Genomic DNA, 18,369 nt, shown 5'->3' with positions numbered 1-18,369 from the left:
CACCCATCCCCCTTCCTGGGATAGGGCTCAGAAATGCCAACCAAAGTGGATCAGGGAAGGTGAGTGACAGGAGACAGGCAGACACGGGTGACAGGTGATGGAGAGCTATAAAAGGGTGTGCAGTCACACCCGTGGATCTAATCCTGAGATGATTTTGGATGAGCGTATGCTTTGCTCCCCCCTCACCCAGAGATGCCTTAGGTTTACCCCAACCTGATAGTAGGGTGGAAGGAGCAAACACAGGAAGTCACCAGCCCCTCAAGGTTTCTAAAAACAGCCCTCAAGCAGGCCACAAAGGAGGTTGCAGGAACTGCTGACCTGCCATCTCCCCATCCTGGGCTGATGACCTGAAGGAGATTCATCAACAGCTCAGCAGCCCCACCCTGTCTGTGCCACCTTATGCTTCCCATTCTCCAGAGCCCCCGTCCACACATTAGCCTGGACGACACAAGCTGCTGATCCACTGCAAAATCACACACGTCAAGTTTGGGACCCTCTGCAGGCAGCACGGGGGCAGAGCGGGGAAAGGCCTGGCCTTTGCAGCAGACACACATGGGTTCGACTCCTGGCTCCATCGCCCACCAGCAGGTCACCTGGGGCATGTCCTCTCACCATCTGAGCTTCTCCTTCCGTCTCTGGAAAGCGGGGGTACCGAGACTTCCTTGGGTTGGGGTGCAGATTACGTGAAAATGCACAGCTTGGTGCTGGGCATACAGGATGCGCACTGGGTGGAAAAGTAAACTGGGAAGAACAGGGCGGTGGGGAGGCCACCTCCATTCCGAGGGTTTGTGCCCGGGCACATACCTCCAGAGCTGTGAACACAGAGCTGGCCAGTTGTCACCTGCAATGCCCTCCTTCCTGGCGACCACCACCTGGAAGATCAGGGCTTGGGACGGTACTTATCGCCCCATGACATTCTATCAGGTATCTGCTATCTGGCCTACTATTTATCTCCCCCGAAGGGACTACAGGCTCTGAAGGCAGAGATTTCACTCATCCCTCATTCCCAGAACAGAACCTGGCACCGGTAGGTACTCGATATTTGCCAAATGACGACTCAGTCTCTGAGATGTATGCCTTCCACAACCACGCTTCCAGGGCATGAAGATGGGCGAAGATGGGTGCTGGTGCTGTATTTAACATGGGTTCTGGCTGGATGAGGTGGGCAGTCCTGGCAGGTGTGGCCACCCGGGGTGATGGCTTTGTGTTTCTCTGCCCAGTGCCTTTTCCTCACCTCACCCCACCCTACCTGTCTGCCAGGCCAGAGCCCCCAGAGGTCCTAGCCCTGGTGAGTCAGCTGCACGGCAGACTTTGGAACCATCAGGATTCCTGAGGAAGGAGGCCGGCAGGCGGTGAGAGGGGGTGCCCAGGATGGGTGTCAGGGTTGAGGGCCACAGGTCCGCCCCACACCCCGGGCCCCATGCATGCCGCTGCTTCGTGGCTCCTCCAGCAGAGGGGAAAAACGATGCTCTGTTTCATAAAGCTCTCCTGAGCCCTGGGAGCTGCCAGCCCTGTTCCTCTGGACACAGACGCCTCCCCTGGGCCCCCTTGCTGGGTTCCTGAGGACAAGGCTCTCCAGCAACTGACACCCCCAGATTCCCCCTCCACGGGATGAAAGCTGCCCGCAGCCTCACCACATTCATCCCATCCGGGTACACCCACACCCTTGGGAGAAGGATGAGGCCAACACCCTCACCTCTTACCCAGCAGAAGACAGCACCCCAGACCACCGTCAAACTGTCTCCACCCAGGGGCCCAAAAAAGGGACCCCTCCATCTGCTCCTTCCCCTCTCCCTTCACCTGTGGCTGGCAGCTCCGGGTAATAAGTAACTGCCCATCCTTGAAGGCTAGGGTTCTGATGATAAGGGATTATTAAGTCTACCCACTTATTATAATTTGTTTAAGACGACCAGATGGTTAAACTGTAAACCTCTTCACTAATGGGAAAAAAAAAAAAAGAAAGAAAGAAAAAAAGAAAACAGGCCAGGGGGATACTAGGCGGTGGTGTTAATCCTGCAGGAGAGGTGACAGCGGAGTCTCGCCATGCCTCCAGGCCTGTTTATTACAAACCACCGCTTCCCCCCCAAACCTGGCCCTGCTGCCTCCAAGCATGACCCAACCCCCATGCCTCTCCACAAAGCCCCCTGCAGATCCTCCTGAGGGCCAACCACCTGTCACAAAACCCTTCCTTATTGTCTGACTCTAACCTGAATCCCCCCGGCTGCAGTCCAAGCCCATTTCCTTTGGTTCAGTCTCCAGCTGGAGACGGACAACAGCTGGTCTCCATCGTCTCTGGAATAAATTGTACAAGAAACGACCAGCGAAACGGCACAGGCATTCTGGGGTGGATGGTACTCTTTGCAGGGTGGGGAGCCTTCTGCCTCAATGGCAGATCAAATCCCAGATCAAATCTCACCACTGGAAGACTGAGTCACAACTAGAGACAAGAGCAAAGACAGACCACGATGCTGACAACTTTGAACATCACGAGGCCGGATGCAAGGGGGTTGTGCCCTAAAGTGAAGACTCCCCAAGCCCCAGACAGCCGGACACAGATCTCTCACCACACCAGTTGCACCAGGGGCTCCAGCCACCAAGGCCCCTATCTGGAGATCACAGGGATGAGATACAAAGGGGATCCCCAAATACAGTGGGAAAGGAACAGAGCCTGATCCATGCAACCGGTGCCCCCCACCCGCCTCCTCTGCCTTCGCTGCCACAAAAGCACAAAGGCACAGCCGCCTCAGCTTTTCCACCCTGCGGGGACAGTCCCCCACCCGCCTCCCATCCCCGGCTGACTGGGGCATAACCAGGGTGAAGCAACAGAGAGCTGTTTTGTGCTGAAGGTATGGAAAAGTACAGCGAGCCCTCCTCGCACAGAGAGGCTGGGCTGAGGTGAGGGGTGCTGGGGTGGGGGTGGTTAGGAAAACCTCCCATCCTCCAACCTGGGGCCCAGGACCAGGGACAGGCTGGGCCACAGGAAATGGAAACTCTCCCGATGGCACATCAGGAGAGTCCTGACTCTGAGGCAGCCCCATTGTGAAACACGGGAGGCAGAAAGGACCAGCACCAGGCCTTCAACACACACATTCTCTCGCTCCCCTTCAGCCGGGCTGCAATTTTACACAAGAGCATTTTCTAAGGCTGCTTAGCCCCCTAACACCCACCCAGGCTCTGGCAGCCCTCAACCTTCCTAGGAGCGCGCAGAAACATTTGACACCCACGCCTGCACAGCGCTAGCTATTCCTCAGCCCTACAAGTCATGACCTCAGTTTCATTACTGATCAAACGGGAGTAATGCTGTCTCCCCACCAATTCACAGGGCCATGGGTCCAAAGGCTCAGCAGATGTGAACGTGAAGAGCGTGAATTAGGTGCACCAGCAAAGCTAGAGATGCCCCTGACTTTGAACTTCTAGTTTCTAAACACCCACTGCCATTGGGGGTAGGCTTTCCCCCAGCCTCCCAGTGCATTGTGCATGGCCAGCGGAGGCTCAGAGACAGGAAAGCAAATGCCACCAGATTTCTAAGTCATGCAAGGGTCAGCAGGGGAGCGAGACCCGCTCCTCAAGTGGCTGCATCCTGCCCCCTGCAGAACCCAGTTTCCCACGAAACACTTTGAGTGGCAGCTGGCGTGGCCACTTCTCAGGCTAGTCTAGGGAGGTCCATTTGCCCTCGCATCTGCTGAAGATGGCCACCTGGCCTGGGCTACTGTGGGCTAAACCAAAGATCTAGCAGTGGGCTTCCAGGATATGGCCTGCCCTCTGCCTCATGGGTTACCTCCCAGGAAGAGCAGGGGGACAAGAGGACAAGATGGGAACAGGGTTCCCTTCACCTTCCCTCCCACGTTGAGGCTCTGGGCATTCCCCTCTTTGGAGCCATTCCTGCCTGATACAAATGCCACACCCGGCCAGATACCAGCCCCCAACACCCCTGTACAGATCTACCAACCTAAGTTAACCCAAGGAAAGACGGGACCAGGGTCCTGGGCAAGCTTTTCTCACGTTACGCAGCTCGAAGTCAGGTCGACTGATTCCTTAAGAATTTGCCGAACACCGGCCCTGTGCCCTGATGTGGGCAAAATAAGGGAAGAGCAAGACTCTTAGACTCTTGGCAAGACTCCTGCCCAGGAGGGCCTTGGGTCTAACAAGAGACAGACAGGCAGATGGGAGGAGTTACAACGACAGAGGAAGACAGCACAAGAAAGCAGCAGACAAGCCAAGGCAAGGCCAGGACTGTCCTTGCTAAATACACACTCAGCTGAGCCTGATGGGACACAGCGGGCAGGGCACTCAGCAGACCCTGGCCAACCCGCGCTTTCTGTGAACCAGACCGGTGGGGATGCTCACCTCAGAGGAGCCTGCAAGTTTCCCGGGGGGTGGGACGGGGCAACCCCCCCTTCAGGTTCTCAGCACATCACCCTCCCCACTCCAAGGCTGCCGGCCAGCTCTGACCTCATCCACCCCAGAGCAGGATGGAATTTAACTAGGCACCAAGAGAAGCCAGTGTGCCCTTAGGAACCTCAACAGATTCCGTCAGCATTCTAGCACTGCCCAAGAGAACTCTCTGTGCTGATGGGACACTATCTGAGCAGTCCCATGTGGCTACTGAGCCCCTGGACTGTGGCCAGTGTGATGGAGGAACTAAATTCAAACTTTATGAATTTTAATTAAAAATTAAACAGCCACAATAGTTAGTAATATCATGTTAAAATAAAATTAATTAGGGACCTGTGGGTGGTAATTAACATACTGATGCAGTCAAACACAACACATCCTACCTAGGCAGGGTCTGTCTTACCCTGGACCCCTGGATTCACCCAAGCCTTGGCCGTGGTCTGCAGCATGCTCTGGGCTCTGAATTACACGCATGGTCCTGGGCTGTCCCAAATCTTTCCTGTGCTTGTGTCTTTTGTCAGTCCAAAAGGCAAGGAGGGCAAAGTCTTCTTGGGCCCCCGCAGGAGTCGGAAGAGCTGGATAGACACAGAGGCTAAGACAATACTTGTCTGTGGGCCTCTGGAGGATCCCCTCCCTTGTAGGGGACACTGACCCCAACACTGGGGACAGCCCCTGGGACTCCCCCAGCTCTGCCAGGCCTCTCCTGGGGAACCACACTCTCTTCTTGGTGACCATCAGATTGTGTCCAATCTCAAACTTCTTGGTCTGCAGACCGAAAGCCCACCTGGTTTCCCCAGTCTTTGAGACCCTTCCCCTCAAAAGTGTTCAACAGCACTGCTGCCCAGGAAGCCACCCCTCTGGCAGGTAAACTGAAAAATAACATGTTGTTTAGCAATTTCAGAAGTGACACTAGTTTTCGGAGTATGCGCCGTTAGAACCATGTTTATTTGTGCTTTGTGTACTCGCACATTAAAAATATCCAGTGTAGAAGTGGCTGACGCTATATGCATGCATCTTACCCTTACAGAAAATTCGATTTCTTTGCTTTAAAAGCAATACAACAGCATTTCGGAAAACTAGGGAAGCAGAGAAAGAAAAGGCATAGATAACCCTGCTTCCCGCCTTCCGTTTTCACGTCGAGTTTCAATTATTCAACGCTAACACAGCACCATGCATGAAACTAGAGTCTCCCGCTGCCCTCACCCCCGTCTTGTTTTTGTCTCACTTGAAGTCTGGCTCATAGCTCAGCCCCACTGAGAACACCAAATCGAAGCCCTGGGAACCCACCCCTGCCCCAGGGCCCCAGCAGGTGCCCCTGCTGGTCTGTCTGAGGGTCTCCTACTCCACAGGCCAGAGCCTACCAGGTCACTCAATAGGCAGGGATCAACCTGTGTGCAGTGCAGTGGTGGCTGGGAGTGGAGTGTGTACACAGATGGAAACCGGCTTTGGCAAGCGAAAATTTTAAGACACGTACACAGTGACCTCAACACAGAGCTGAGACGGGGGGTCTGGCCACAGGGAGCCCTCAGCCCTGGGGCATTCCAAAGAGAGAGGGCGTGCCAAGACTGAGACCTACGAACTCTGAAGCCCTGGCATCGTGGAGACAGAAACTTCCTAGAGCAGGACTCAAAAGTGTCCCCTCATGACTCAGAAGTTGCCTTGCCCCAGCCCTGGGGAGCCAGCCCTGGGTCCAGACAGGTGCACGCCCGGGGCAGGGGTGTGGGAGGGTAGGGGGGATGCTGACGCACCTCCCCAGACAACCTATCGACCTGTCCCAACAGAGGGCAGAGCGTCCCCACTCATGTGCCCCGTGCACGTGATGGGCAGCAGGGTGGGGGGCCGTCCCAGGGTGCTTGCTGGGTTGGGGTAGAATCTGGCCAGGCATGGTCCCCATAGGAAGGGCCCGGGGCAGGAGTTTTCCAGATTGGAGGTGGGCGCTGGTAGTCCTACCTTTGGGTTTTGGGGGCTGGTGGGACAGAGGTCAAAGGAGAGAGAGACACAGCTTCACGGTTCGGGTGTTCATTAATCATTACCCTCGTACACAGTGTGAGGTTTGGGATCCAATGGGGCAGTTGAGGGCCTCATGGGAGGGGGAAGGAGTGCAGACAAGGCACAACCCCCAGTGCAATGTGCTCTGACGTGGGGGAGAAGGAGGTAACCAGAAAATGATGGGGCTCAAAAGAAGGCCAACTCCAGGGTCAGGGGAGCCTTCCCTGGCAGCCCCAGCCTGTGGCAACGTTTCTACCTTGGAGCACACGAGTCCCCTACAACATGCTGCACCCCTATTTAATAATCCTTCATATACACCGCAGGGCCCGGCCCCAACCTCAAAGATAAGGATAACGTCTCATAATTCCCACAACCTTGAACCAGCACTGGGCATACAGCTGGCGCTAAGAGTCTAATTGGCCTTAGTGAACAAGTCCCTGGCTCAGAGAGGGGCAGTGACCTGGCCCAGTCACACAGCAAGTCAGCTGAGCCAGGCCCAGGACCTGGCTCTGTCTTCCAATCCCCAGTCCCTGGGCCGCTCATCAGTAGATCTCAGGGCTGCGGCTGGAGTCTGGGGGATGGGGTGTTGAAAAGCTGATAATCAGGACACCCTCCCTTTTCCTGCTCCCCGGGGGGTGCTGACAAGACATTACTGCATCAGCGTGCTCTGCTCAGCCCACTCAGCACTATCCCTCAGCCAGAGGCAGCCCTTCCACCCGCTGCTCCAAAGGGGGCGGGATGCTGAGGAGGGGAGGGCACTCTTCCAAAGCCAACACTGTCAGGATGCATTCCTTGACCCGGGAGGCAAGAGTTTTATTTGAACAGGAGCTATGGGGAGGGGATGGGGCTGCCGCTCTTTCTCCTCCAGTGGGTCTGAACAGGTGCCATCCTGTACCCGGGGGCATGGGAGGAACAAGAACCTTGCATCAGACTCAAGGAGCACCCAAGCCAAAAATCAACATTCAAGTCCGTGAAGGGCCTGCCCCGGGGTCCTCAGCAGGCTACAAAACGGCCAGTCTGTCCCCAGTCACGCAGGCAGATCTGAGCAGTGCTTACACCCCAGGAGAAAGGCAAGACGAAAGCTGTTCCCTCCCAAGGTGCAGACCACAGCGCTGCTAGGGCTTAGCCCTGGGGAAGCCAAGTCAGGGATGTGTCACAAGTGTGGGTTTAGCTGCTGGGGCGGTAGCAGGTAATGTGCGGACTCAGACAGGAACCCTATAGCCGAGAGGCAAACTAAACTGTACCTCACTACTCCAGGTCTTTGATTCTTTCTCGAGAGTTCGGTCTCTGGGTCCCCTGACCCACAAACCCTGCAGTGAAGGGTCAGAGCCTGACAGGTCTGTAAGGATGCCAGGGGAACAGGCTGGAGGGCAGGGATGGAGCTGACGGCCTCCGCCCTGAGCTGCGGCACCTACTCAACCTAACGCAGGTTTGTCCTGCTTTAAAACTTTTCACACTGAGAAGAGCAAACAAACCTATATATGGTCAACATGGTCAGAACAGTGACCAGTGTCAGAACCCACAAAGGCTGAAGACAGCAGTTCTCAGCGAAGGGTCAGTAGCATGCGCAGCCCGCTTCCAGGGAGCTGGAGCCATCAGGGCCCAAGGAGAAAACTCAGTCTCTAGGAGGGGCTGGTGGCCCAGCACAGGGGAAAGCTGATTTAGGACACCACGGTGTCTAAGTGGGGCAGGGCTCTGGCTCTGGACCCAGAAGGCCTGGGTCCAGGCCACTAACTAGCTGTGTGACCTTGAATAACTTATTCGCCTCAGTTGCCTTATCTGCAAAATGAGTTTCCACGTTGTCTGTGGTCCCACGGCTGGGAGGCCCCAGGGTGTGGGATGGCCCCCACCTGCCTTTCCTTCACCAGGTGCCAGCTGCAGTCACTGCTGTGGTCTGACTGCTGGAACACCTCCCTCCGCTCCACCTGCACGGTGACTTATGTTATCAGTGGACATAGACCTGAGTTCTTGGTAAAAGTTGAAACGTGCTGTCAGTGTGCAGGGTTTTAGAATGCCTCCCCACCCTCAGGGCATGGCCTCCTGTCTGTAGCTGGGATCAAGGGTAGGGCTCCAGACAGAGGCAAGACCACACAGGGAACAGAGTCCAAATCACTTGGGCTGCTGCAAGGACTTTGGCTCTGAGTCTGGGGGAGAAGCCATGGAGGGTTTTCTGAGTCAAGCGTTCCAATCTCACTCTATCAGGATCCCTGACTGCCGTGGCAGTAACTGACTACCTTTCACCTCCTGTGGCCTCTGCTTCCAGGAAGCCTTCCCTAACTGCCCCACTTAGCTCTACCTACTCCTTTATTGTACTTTCCCCGCCCTGGTGAGCACAGTTACCTTGGAAAAGTTACATAACCTCCCGAGGTCTAGGCCTTGGCTTCAGGGCTCTAAAGGGAGGCTAGTTAGAAAACCACTAAGCTCCCTTCAGCCTCACATTTTATGATTTGCTGCCAGGAGTGGCACCCAGAGCCTGACCCTCCTCCCCCATCCCTGCCAGCCTCCAAGAAACCAGCCAACAACAGCTCCTTGGGCTCAGACACTTGGGGAGCAAGGTCCTGTGATGGGGAAACTCCCTGGGGAGACATCAGACTACTTCTGCCCCAGGCTCTGAAGGGCCTAGAAAAAATCCTTTTTTCTGAGCCTATGGTTGACCACAACTTCAACCTTTGCCTCTTATTTCAGAAAAACTCACTAATGCGTAGGAAAGCTGGCACTCAAAGAAAGGGTGTGCTGGGGCAATTTAGGAAATCAGGCCAGTTTAGTGTAAGTGAAATAAGTGCTCTGCGTCCTAACACACATCAAGATTTTGATTTAAAGGCTGTTCAAAAGGGGATTAGAGGTGGGGTGACAAACTTGGCTTGGCGAAGAAAGGCTCTGGACCTGGGCAAGCACAGCTAGTTTAACCCAAGCTTGGTTCTAGAGACGGTCTGTCCCAGCTTCTCACCAGGCCTCAGTTTTCCCATATAGCAAAAGGGATGACATTTCACTGCCAGACCTCACAGAGGGCACAGGAAGGCACTTTAGGTGAGTAGGTCTGCAGAGACCCATGGTAAGGCCAAGGGTGGGGATGTGGGGAGGGTGCAAAGCCTGGGTATCTGCATGCCCCTTAGAGGTCACCCAGGTGCTGCAGGCAACACTTCTGCTCCATCCCCTGGTGCCAACGTCCCTAGTCAGCTCTGCCCCAAGGGGTGCGCCATGGGGTAGAAAAGGCCTAATGCCTGCAGGCTGCAGTCATGCCCAAGGGCTATAGGAACACACCCTTCTCCCTTACAAACAGCCTGGCCTTCCCCCTGCTCCGCCCCACCCCCCACCCCTCGTGCCCTCGTGGACGTGGTCTGAGGACATTCCCTGACAGGCAGGGACGGCTCATCCCCTTTACAGCAGGTCTCAAAACAGGCCTGGGCACATGGTATGTGCCTGGTAAATGCCTGGACGAAGGACTGGGTCTCTGCTCTTCCTCAAGTTCCTTGAAAGCAGAAACCACCTACCCTGGGGAGGACAGGCCTGCTAGGCGTGCTCACGCAGACAGGCCTTGTTCATCCCACGGGAAAGGCGTAAGGGGACTCCTGGCGATGAACAGACCCAGAGAAGCAGAGCTGTTTGTTCTGTAAAGTCCCTCAAAAGGGAGAAGATAACCTTGAGCTGGTCTTAAAGGTGAACTCGTAGCGCACCTTCCTCTTGTGTTCTCCTGTCGTCTTCGCGCCCCGAGAGACAGGTACCATCGCTCCTACTTTCTGATGAAGCCAGGGGCTCAGGGCGCAGCTTGCAAAGGCGGTGTGAGTTTAAAGCCTGTGGCTGACCACCAGGCAACTTGGCACCGCCTCGTGAGGCTAGAAGGCTAGAAGGAGGAAATGGGCGTACATTTTGATAAAGCCGCTCCCCTTCTGTTCTCTGGGGCCAGAGCCCGGCCTGGCTCAATTCACCCAGGTAACCACTTTGACCTGGCAGGAGGCTGGGCCCCTCATGACTAGACTCCAACCCAAAGGTCCACATGAATCTTGGCCTCCCTGTCCGAGCCAGGCACACCACGGGGCACCTGGGGGCCCAACAGACACATTCTGAGCCAGTCACTTACTGAGCTAGGAACTGGGTAGGGAGACATGGCGCTGCCCACACAGGGCTCCTGCAGTCTAGCTGGGCCTCATTTAACAGGCTCTCCAAGCCTTCTTGAATGAAAGGCTGAACTTACTCCCAAGAAGCAGAGTCCAGAGAGGTGAAGTCTGACCAGGGTCACAGAGCACAAACCAGCACTGTGGGGAGAATCAGAATCCACGTTAGAATTAGCTTTTCCCTGCACAGTGGTTCAGATAAAGGTTTCCCGACGCCAGCTCCAGCCCCAAGCACTGGTCACACAGACAAAGGGAGGGGCTCCGCTGTGTCCCCCTCAGCTGCTGTGGCCTACAATACCCCTTGCAGCCCACAGGGCCCGCCACCAGGCTACAGGGACAGCCAAGCTGGCCCTGTCCCCCAGGTAAGCCCCTCCCCACACAGCTTCTAGCCTAGCCTGGGGGCAAGCCTCTCCCTAATGGGAGGTGTCAGCTAGGCAACCTTAGCCAGATTACAGTGGCCATGGGAGGTGACAACAGCCAGAAGTACACAATACTGCCTAAACAGTTCGGCAGGAAACCCAAATATTTAGCTAGGAGGGGAAAACCAGAATGGACACTTCAAAGGCAATCCAAGGGACCTGGCCAGCAAGGGCCTATTGAGAGGGGAGATGGGTGGTGTCTGGCCCCAGGGAGAGCACAACTCTGACCCCACATCCTGCGTGACCACCCTCCGGGGATGGCACCCATGAGGCCATCTGGACCCAGGAATCCTCTGGAAGGGAAGAGTTTTAACAAACGCCTGGGATAAGCCAGGACTGAGCAGAGAAAGCCTGGTCCCCTTTCTGCAGAGGAGGGAGCAGGGCTCTGCTGGAAGGGAAGAGGAAATACACCTTCCACTGAGGGAGGGGCTGGGTGAATGTGCAGGAAATGGAAAATGGTGGGGACTCCACCAGGAGTTTTGGTGGGTTTTATCATCTGTGTCTCCATCTCCAGATTGGGAGCTCAATATACTGTGGGGCTTGAACTGGGCGTCAGGAACAGCACCACCCCACCCCCGACCCTAGAGAGACGGGGTGTCAGAGAACAGCTAACACATAGCAAATCACCAGTTGCATGTGTCAGGTACTCAGTCAAATGTGGATTCTGCAGGCATGAGGGCAATACTGAACTATTGTCCCATTTCACAGACTAGGAGACTGACTTGCTCAAGGCCCCAAGGCTAAGTAATCAGCCAGCCACACAGAGAACCGCCCGATGCACCCTAAGGTTCTGAAGACACCATTTTCCCACCTCTAGGCCTTTGCTGCTTGTTTTTGCCACCTTTCCGGCTCACATCGAGCAGAATGGGTCAGAGTGTGGGCTCTGGGTTCAAATCCACATTCTTCCACTTCCTAGCTGTACAGCCTCGGGCAAATGAGTGAACTCGGAACTATCCATTCTGTTGCTCCTGCCCTGAGGTGGTGCTGGTAAGAGTACCTCCAGCAAAGGACTGCTGTGAGGATTATGAGACGATGCACATAAACAGTTCCCACTGCCTGTGGTGAAGCAAGTGCTCAGTAACCATTAGCTGGAATCACCCCCACCTCCGGCCACCAATCCCTGCCCACTCCCATCACTTCTACCTCCTGGCTCTACCTCCACTCCTGGTCAGGCCCCAAGGCTCTGCAGTCAGCAAGGAAGGGTGAATTTTAGCCTCTGGCTAGCCACGTAGCCCTGGGCAAACCCCTTGGCCTCGGTTTCCTAGACAATGGGCAGAGAAGTAACACCTCACCCACAGGACAGGTTCAACAGGTAAAGAACCAGCCTGGCACATGGGAGGTACTCAGCAGAGAGCTCCCAGGGGCGCTAGCTCACACCACTCATCCCTCCTGGCTGCCTCAAATTCCCCCTTCTTTAAGTTCGAGAGCAGAAATTAATCTCTCAACAGTACATGCTTGGAACCTCCAGGTGTACCTACCAATGTCAGGTAACAAGCTCCTCACCTGTCTTTCTCTAGAGTAGGGGCTCTCTGAGGGCAGGGGCTATGTTTTGTTCAGAGCCAGATGCCCCACAGGCCACAGGGTTCTACAGGCCTCAGGAAACAGGAACCGAATCCTCTGAGGCCCTCTGACCCTCATCCATCTCTCCAGCCTCACCATATGCAACCCATCACTGGGCACCAGGACTACATTTTTCCTCATTTCACCACTGTGGCCCTGTTTCTCTCCCCAACTAGATTGAGCTCCCGAGGGCTAAAGCCCCACCTGGTTTCTGAGGCTTCAGTGCACACAGAAGTGACAGCTGGCAGGGAGGGACCCTTCTGTGATCCCCTAACTTTGCCCAGGTCTCTGAGGTTTGGGGGCCAGATTAACTGCTCACGAAAAGCCGAGATGCCTCAGGCAGAGCTGTACAGAGCTGGAGCACACTACCCGCACTGTTACCTACAGAAGCAAAGAAGGTATAATCTGGGAAGGTCATCAAATGGAGGGGACCCAGACCTGGACCTCCCAAGGGGTTCATGGAAGGAAGACAGAGGTACCCTAACTGCAAGCTGGGTGTGAGGGAGTGTGGGTGGGCTCTTTTGGGGGAGGTGCTGTGAGCTCTGTGGGTTTTTGGGGAAAGACCCACACTCCAACACATTGGAAGGAGAAAGGGAGGAGGCATCCTTACCAGAACACCCATAGGGTGAAACGATCAGCCCACAGAAACGGCCGATAATTTAGAGTAGAATACTCTACTTCTTTTAAGTTGCAAACAGCTGTGAAGGAAGAGGAAATTGCTGAAATGCTGTTCACTCCCCTACTTGAAAATTGCAAAAATTTGGTGAGTTCAAATTCTTTGGCTAAACCCAGACAGCTTCGTCATCTGGCCCTCACCCCTCTGCCCCCTGGCTGCAATACAGGACCGTCCTGCAGTTTTACACCTCCCTGAGGGCTGTGGTGAAGAAAGATCCACCATCCTATCCTCCCTTCTCTCTCTAGCTTTTTAAAAAGGTGGTTGATATATACCTAGACGTGGAACTGCTGGGTCATATGGTAGTTCTATTTTTAATTTTTTTAAGGAACCTCTATATGGTCTTCCTTAGTGGATGCACCATTTTACACAAAAAGACAAATACTGTACGATTCCACTTATAAGATACGTGAAGCAGTCAACTTCACAGAAACAGTAGAATGGTAGTTACCAGGGCCTGGGGAGAGGGGGAAAGGGGAGGTGTTTAACAGGTCTAGAGTTTCAGTTTTGCAAGTTGAAAAAATTGTGGAGACCTGCTTTCACAATAACGTGAATATACGTAACCCTACTGAACAGCACTCAAAAGAGGTGAAGGAGGTAAAAACTTCGTTATGTATTTTTCACTATAATTCAAAACAAAAAGTCAGTTGACCTTTCTCCTGCACTAAGGTCTTCCTGACTCTGTGCTCGCTACACTTGTGCGTGGATGGCCCCATCGCACAGTAGGGGCATCTAGGAGGTGCGTGGCAGCAGCAGCTAACGCGTGATGAGCCTTGCTATGTGCCAGGCACCGTTCCAAGCAACCTCTGAGGGTGATGTGACGGCGCGACCCGGCGCGACCCGGTGACTCTTTCAGCAACAGGAAGGGGCCCGCAGTAGTGAGGTGAGTGGCACGTGAACAAAGATCCCTGCGGAGGGCAGCGTGTCCTTTTATCCATGTCAACCCACCCTTGTGGGGAGGATCGACAGGTCAGGGCTCCTCCACTCATTCCAGGGGTTCAGGGGGACTCTCAGCAAAATCTCCAAGGGGATTCACCTCTACCTTCTCCGCTCCCCAAAAGGAACACCAGGAGGTGAACCTATTGCACACGCCTACCTCATCTGACCTCTCTCTATCACCCCAGTTCAGGCCAATCAAGTGGTTCCTGAGGTACCACTAAGATCTAGCATCTCAATTTGTACAAAGACTCTCTTGGGGGTTCTGTCTCAGCAGCCCGGCTTCCCTGTTCCCCAAAGCCTGGTACTTCCCTTCCCCCCACTCCCCCCACCCCACAGACATAAAGAGTTCAGAGGCTGAGGCCAACCTAACAGCAAACAACCAAGTTCAAGATGAAAAGCTCTTGGCCTGGGGTCACAGCCAGCCAAGCACAGCATCCAAAACCAGAGGATTGTGTTTCTTTTAAATGCCAGACTATAAATAGAGCAAAACCTGAGGAAAATACTTAGAAGCAGCAGTCATCACCTCCCCTACACCCCCTCCTATAGGACTCCCCCCACTCCCACTAGAACATTTCAACACTTGCTAATCTCTACCCTCAATAAGCCTCTATTACTGTGCCATCCGTAATCATCCTAGGGGCTCTAGTAAAACTCTCAAAACGATTCAATAAAAATTCACCTTAACTGTTAAAACTAACCAGAGTAGTTAACTAAAGCAGATTTATCGATCTGAGAATTTTTTTTGTTTTGGCTGCCCTCAACTTTGAGCGGAACATAAGTAAGAAAATGAGCCTTTAGGAAGGAACCTCTTTCTTCTATTTCCTTTCAAAAACCCAACTTCTCCACTTTCCATTTCTGCAGTCTTAGACAGTGAGAGTTCAATTTCAAATGAATGACCCAGAGGCCTCCGTGATTCTGGATAATCAAAAGATCTATTGTGTTCCCTTTACATACAAAGGCAGTTAAGTGAACCAGTGCGCTTTCCGATTTCCAGCAAGGTTTGAAACAAAAGAGGTTTTCATGTTAACCCTCGGTTCCCCCCAAAATTCAAGTCACGTGCCCAGTATGAGCATTTTGGTCAGATGTGATTTAACTACATGATCCACAGTTATATTTTTTTAAGTTTTAGGAGGAGGACTGGTGTTAATAACAGGATGTCAGAACCTCAAAATTGGAATTAGCCTTATTACTATGGACTGGAACATGTGTAGGGGAGTACGAAGGGCCCAGAAAATAAAAGGAGAGAGGTCTGGCACACACGGAAAACCTCAGAATAGGACAATGCAGGTTAGAGGCCAGCAGGATCAAAGAGGCTTCCGGGAACAGGTCAGCTACATGAGCAGTTTAAGAAAACCCAATTAGGGATGGGGTGTGCCAGCGAAAGGCAGGGCTTGGGGCGACCCCTACCGCACCCCCAAAGGAGAAGTGGGGCGGGGTGGACTGCTGCTTATTTCAGTAAGGGAGGAGGTGTGGCTCAGCCAGGCACAACACAGGAGACACCTGCGTGCCCATGCCTGTTCTAGGGGAAAGAGAAAATAGAATTTCCCAGCAGACCAGAGTCCAGCTGAACCAATTTACTAAGCTCACTGACAGGTGCACCGTTCAACAGCTTCATATGCCTGAGGGGGAGGGCAAGGGTGTACGAGAAGCAGGCTCTGGAGGCAGACTGCCTGGGTCCCACCCCAGCCTGTGCCCTCCTGGTAACTCCCCTGGGCTTCAGTTTCCTTATCTGAACACGTAAGGGTGCTGTAAAGAGTACCCAACTAATAAAGCACCTAGCAAGTTGCCCTAGTCAACGTGTCCTCAACGTGTGCAGCAGAGGGAGGCTCGCGCTCCTCAGTTTCACCTATACACACCCAACGCCTAATGCTTCCACTTTACTTGACCTTCACCAGACCCCCATTTTGCATATGAGGAAAGAGACACAAAGTTAAATGGTCTGATGGGTAAATGGCCAAGCCGGATGGCAAAACTAGCCTGCGCCCTCTCATAAAATGCCGAATACCGCCTACAGCGCCCAACATGCTAAGCGCTTGGTCAATGCCAAATCCCCTTGTGGGAGCCTCTGCAATTTAGGAAGAGGCTGGGGGAGCGGGTCACCAGCACCTGCAGGAGCAGGCTTGAGAGCAAAAGGGTTCAGGATGGTTCTGAAGGCAGGAAGGAGGGGCGGCCACGTGGTCCGAGGCCAATGGGGCGCTGAGCCTTTGAAAGTCAGCCTCCGCCTCAGTTCAACCACAGCATGAACAGGGAGGAAGCACCTGACAACTCAGGGACTATTTCCAAAGATCTAAAGAAAGGTGCCTTAACTCCCTTTCTCACGCCTTTGAAAGTACACACACAATTTCCACTCTAAGAAAAACCCCAACCCAGGCTGCACCCCACCCCCTTCCAACAGCCTTTCCCGGGGGGGGGGGGCCCTACCCCAGGAATTCCCAACTGAGGGACTTTCTTTAGGATTACAAAGGTGATTATTCAGAACCTGATAAAACACAGAACTCAGTGGAAAATGCAGGAGCAGCCAGATGGGAAAGAAGATTTTTGAGTTTCATTTTTCCTTAAACCAATTTCCTGTGGCCTGCAGCAGTGCCCCGAGTCCCAGATCAGCAAGCGAAGCCAGGCAGGTTTCTGCAGACTGAAAGTGATGCTGGCGAAATGCTTCCACTGGTTCGTTCTCATTTCTGGGGTTCTTCCTATGAAGGGAGGGGATTCGCCAAGTTGCAGATGGCTTGAGAGGTTGGCTGGGGATGGGGACAGGCCTGTCCATAATCACCTCCAAATCAGACTGGCCTGATGCCCAAATCCTTTTCCTAAAGCTACCTGCCGGCTTTTGGGGGGTAATCGCTGGAGGGTTTAAAAGGACCTCAAAATACCAGGCATCTTGCTTGCTCCTTAAGAAAGCTTAAGACACCTTAAGAAAGCTGCCTAACCTCCAAAGCTATTATAACCACCAGCTGCACCCGGCTGCCTCACCCCGACCCCCCCCCTCCTTTTCCCTTCTCCTCATGTTTTGAACTTTATTTTCCCACATCCAGCCTTGAATTCTTTCCTTCCTTCCCCTGCAGTAGCGGAGAAGCAGCAAAGAGGCAAACACTTCGAGGGCAGCTCGATTCTTTATCATCCCCGCCTGCCTTCTTCCCCCTCTAAACAAAGCCCTGGAGCCAAGTAAACAACAACGCGTTCTCCAGAGGAATTGTTTCCTCAAGGGAAATTATAAAGTGACCCTCCCTCCCCAACACACACACACAGGGCAGACACCCATCTCAAGGTAGGCAGAGCTGCCCAGAACTCCTGCTATCAGGAGCTAAAACACCCTACTCCCTTCTGAAGCTCATACTCCCACCAGCCTCACCTACCAATGGCCCCCGCCCTGGGAACTGCTCCCGGACAGGAGGGTCCCCACTAAAATCCAACACCCAACCTTCTGGCCTAAGCCTCCCCTTCGACTGGCTCCTAAGAGGACACGTCTTTATTTGCCTGGCTGCTAGCAGGCACCTATATGCTCACCTGTGGGAATGTCCGTCGATTTGGGGACAAAAAGGGGGTACCACAGGCGAGATATCTACACATTTCTTCCCATTTTACATACGGGCTGTTGAGGCCAGAAAAATGAGAGACAACTACACAGCCATAAAGGACTGGGGAGCCGCAGCAGTTTAAAGATTGTTTCTCATCAAACTTCCTTTCTGGCATCTTTTACCCCAAGAGAAATGTAACACCTTGGACAATATCTCCACTCCACCTCACAACCTAGAGCCTTCACGGGCTCTTACCCAGGTCTGGTCGTTCCACTGGAGGGAGGCCATCCCTGCAAGGCCAAGAAGCGTGAATGGTTGAGGCCAAGAACCTTCGAGAAACTGGGGTAGAAGTCTTCGATCCCCAAACAAGCCCCACAGTTTATCCACGTGAGATCAATGCCATCCATAGGGCATATGAACCAATGCCAACATGGAGGAGAAACTCTCCCCCAACCTCCCATTCTATATAACCTCTCTGCCCGCCGCCCCACCCCCATCCCGCCCCGTCCCCCGAAAAGGGGCTCTCCGGGTGTTGTTCTTTTGTTCAACCTGTTACTTTCACAAAGTTGAACTCCAAGCCCTTCGGGGATGTCTCCGCGAGATAAGCTTTCCCGGAAGCCTGCGCGCGTCCCCAGCATTCTAGCCACCAGCCCGCATCCCGGGGGCTCAGGCCCGACAGAGCCCCGGACCCCCCAGCTCCCGCGCCCTGCGGGGGCGGGGGAGCCTCGCGCCACTCCGCCGGGCTGGTGAAGAAACGCCGAAAAAAG

At 54.0% G+C, this 18,369-nt stretch overlaps 1 protein-coding gene across 4 annotated transcripts in view; it reads right to left on the bottom strand.

The window, feature by feature from the left end:
• Positions 1 to 18,369, bottom strand: part of KCNK5 (potassium two pore domain channel subfamily K member 5) — a 36,559-nt gene that overhangs the window by 17,244 nt on the left and 946 nt on the right. Inside the window, exon 2 of one of the 4 annotated variants that reach the window (XM_089918792.1) lies at positions 10,463 to 13,173. The exons of 2 other annotated variants lie outside the window; for them this stretch is intronic. In XM_089918792.1, the coding sequence (XP_089774918.1) occupies positions 10,463 to 10,489 (27 nt within the window). In that variant the 5' untranslated portion in view covers positions 10,490 to 13,173. Of the gene's footprint in view, positions 1 to 10,462; positions 14,391 to 18,369 lie in introns of those variants that run through there. One more of the 4 variants, XM_089918791.1, reaches the window with a different exon arrangement.

The sequence above is a fragment of the Delphinapterus leucas genome, chromosome 10 (assembly GCF_059928025.1).
Source record: "Delphinapterus leucas isolate spDelLeu-1000000601 "Yukka" chromosome 10, BTC_Dleu_Yukka2, whole genome shotgun sequence".
Taxonomy (NCBI): Eukaryota; Metazoa; Chordata; class Mammalia; order Artiodactyla; family Monodontidae; genus Delphinapterus; species Delphinapterus leucas.
This window is presented reverse-complemented; position numbering and strand designations above follow the sequence as displayed.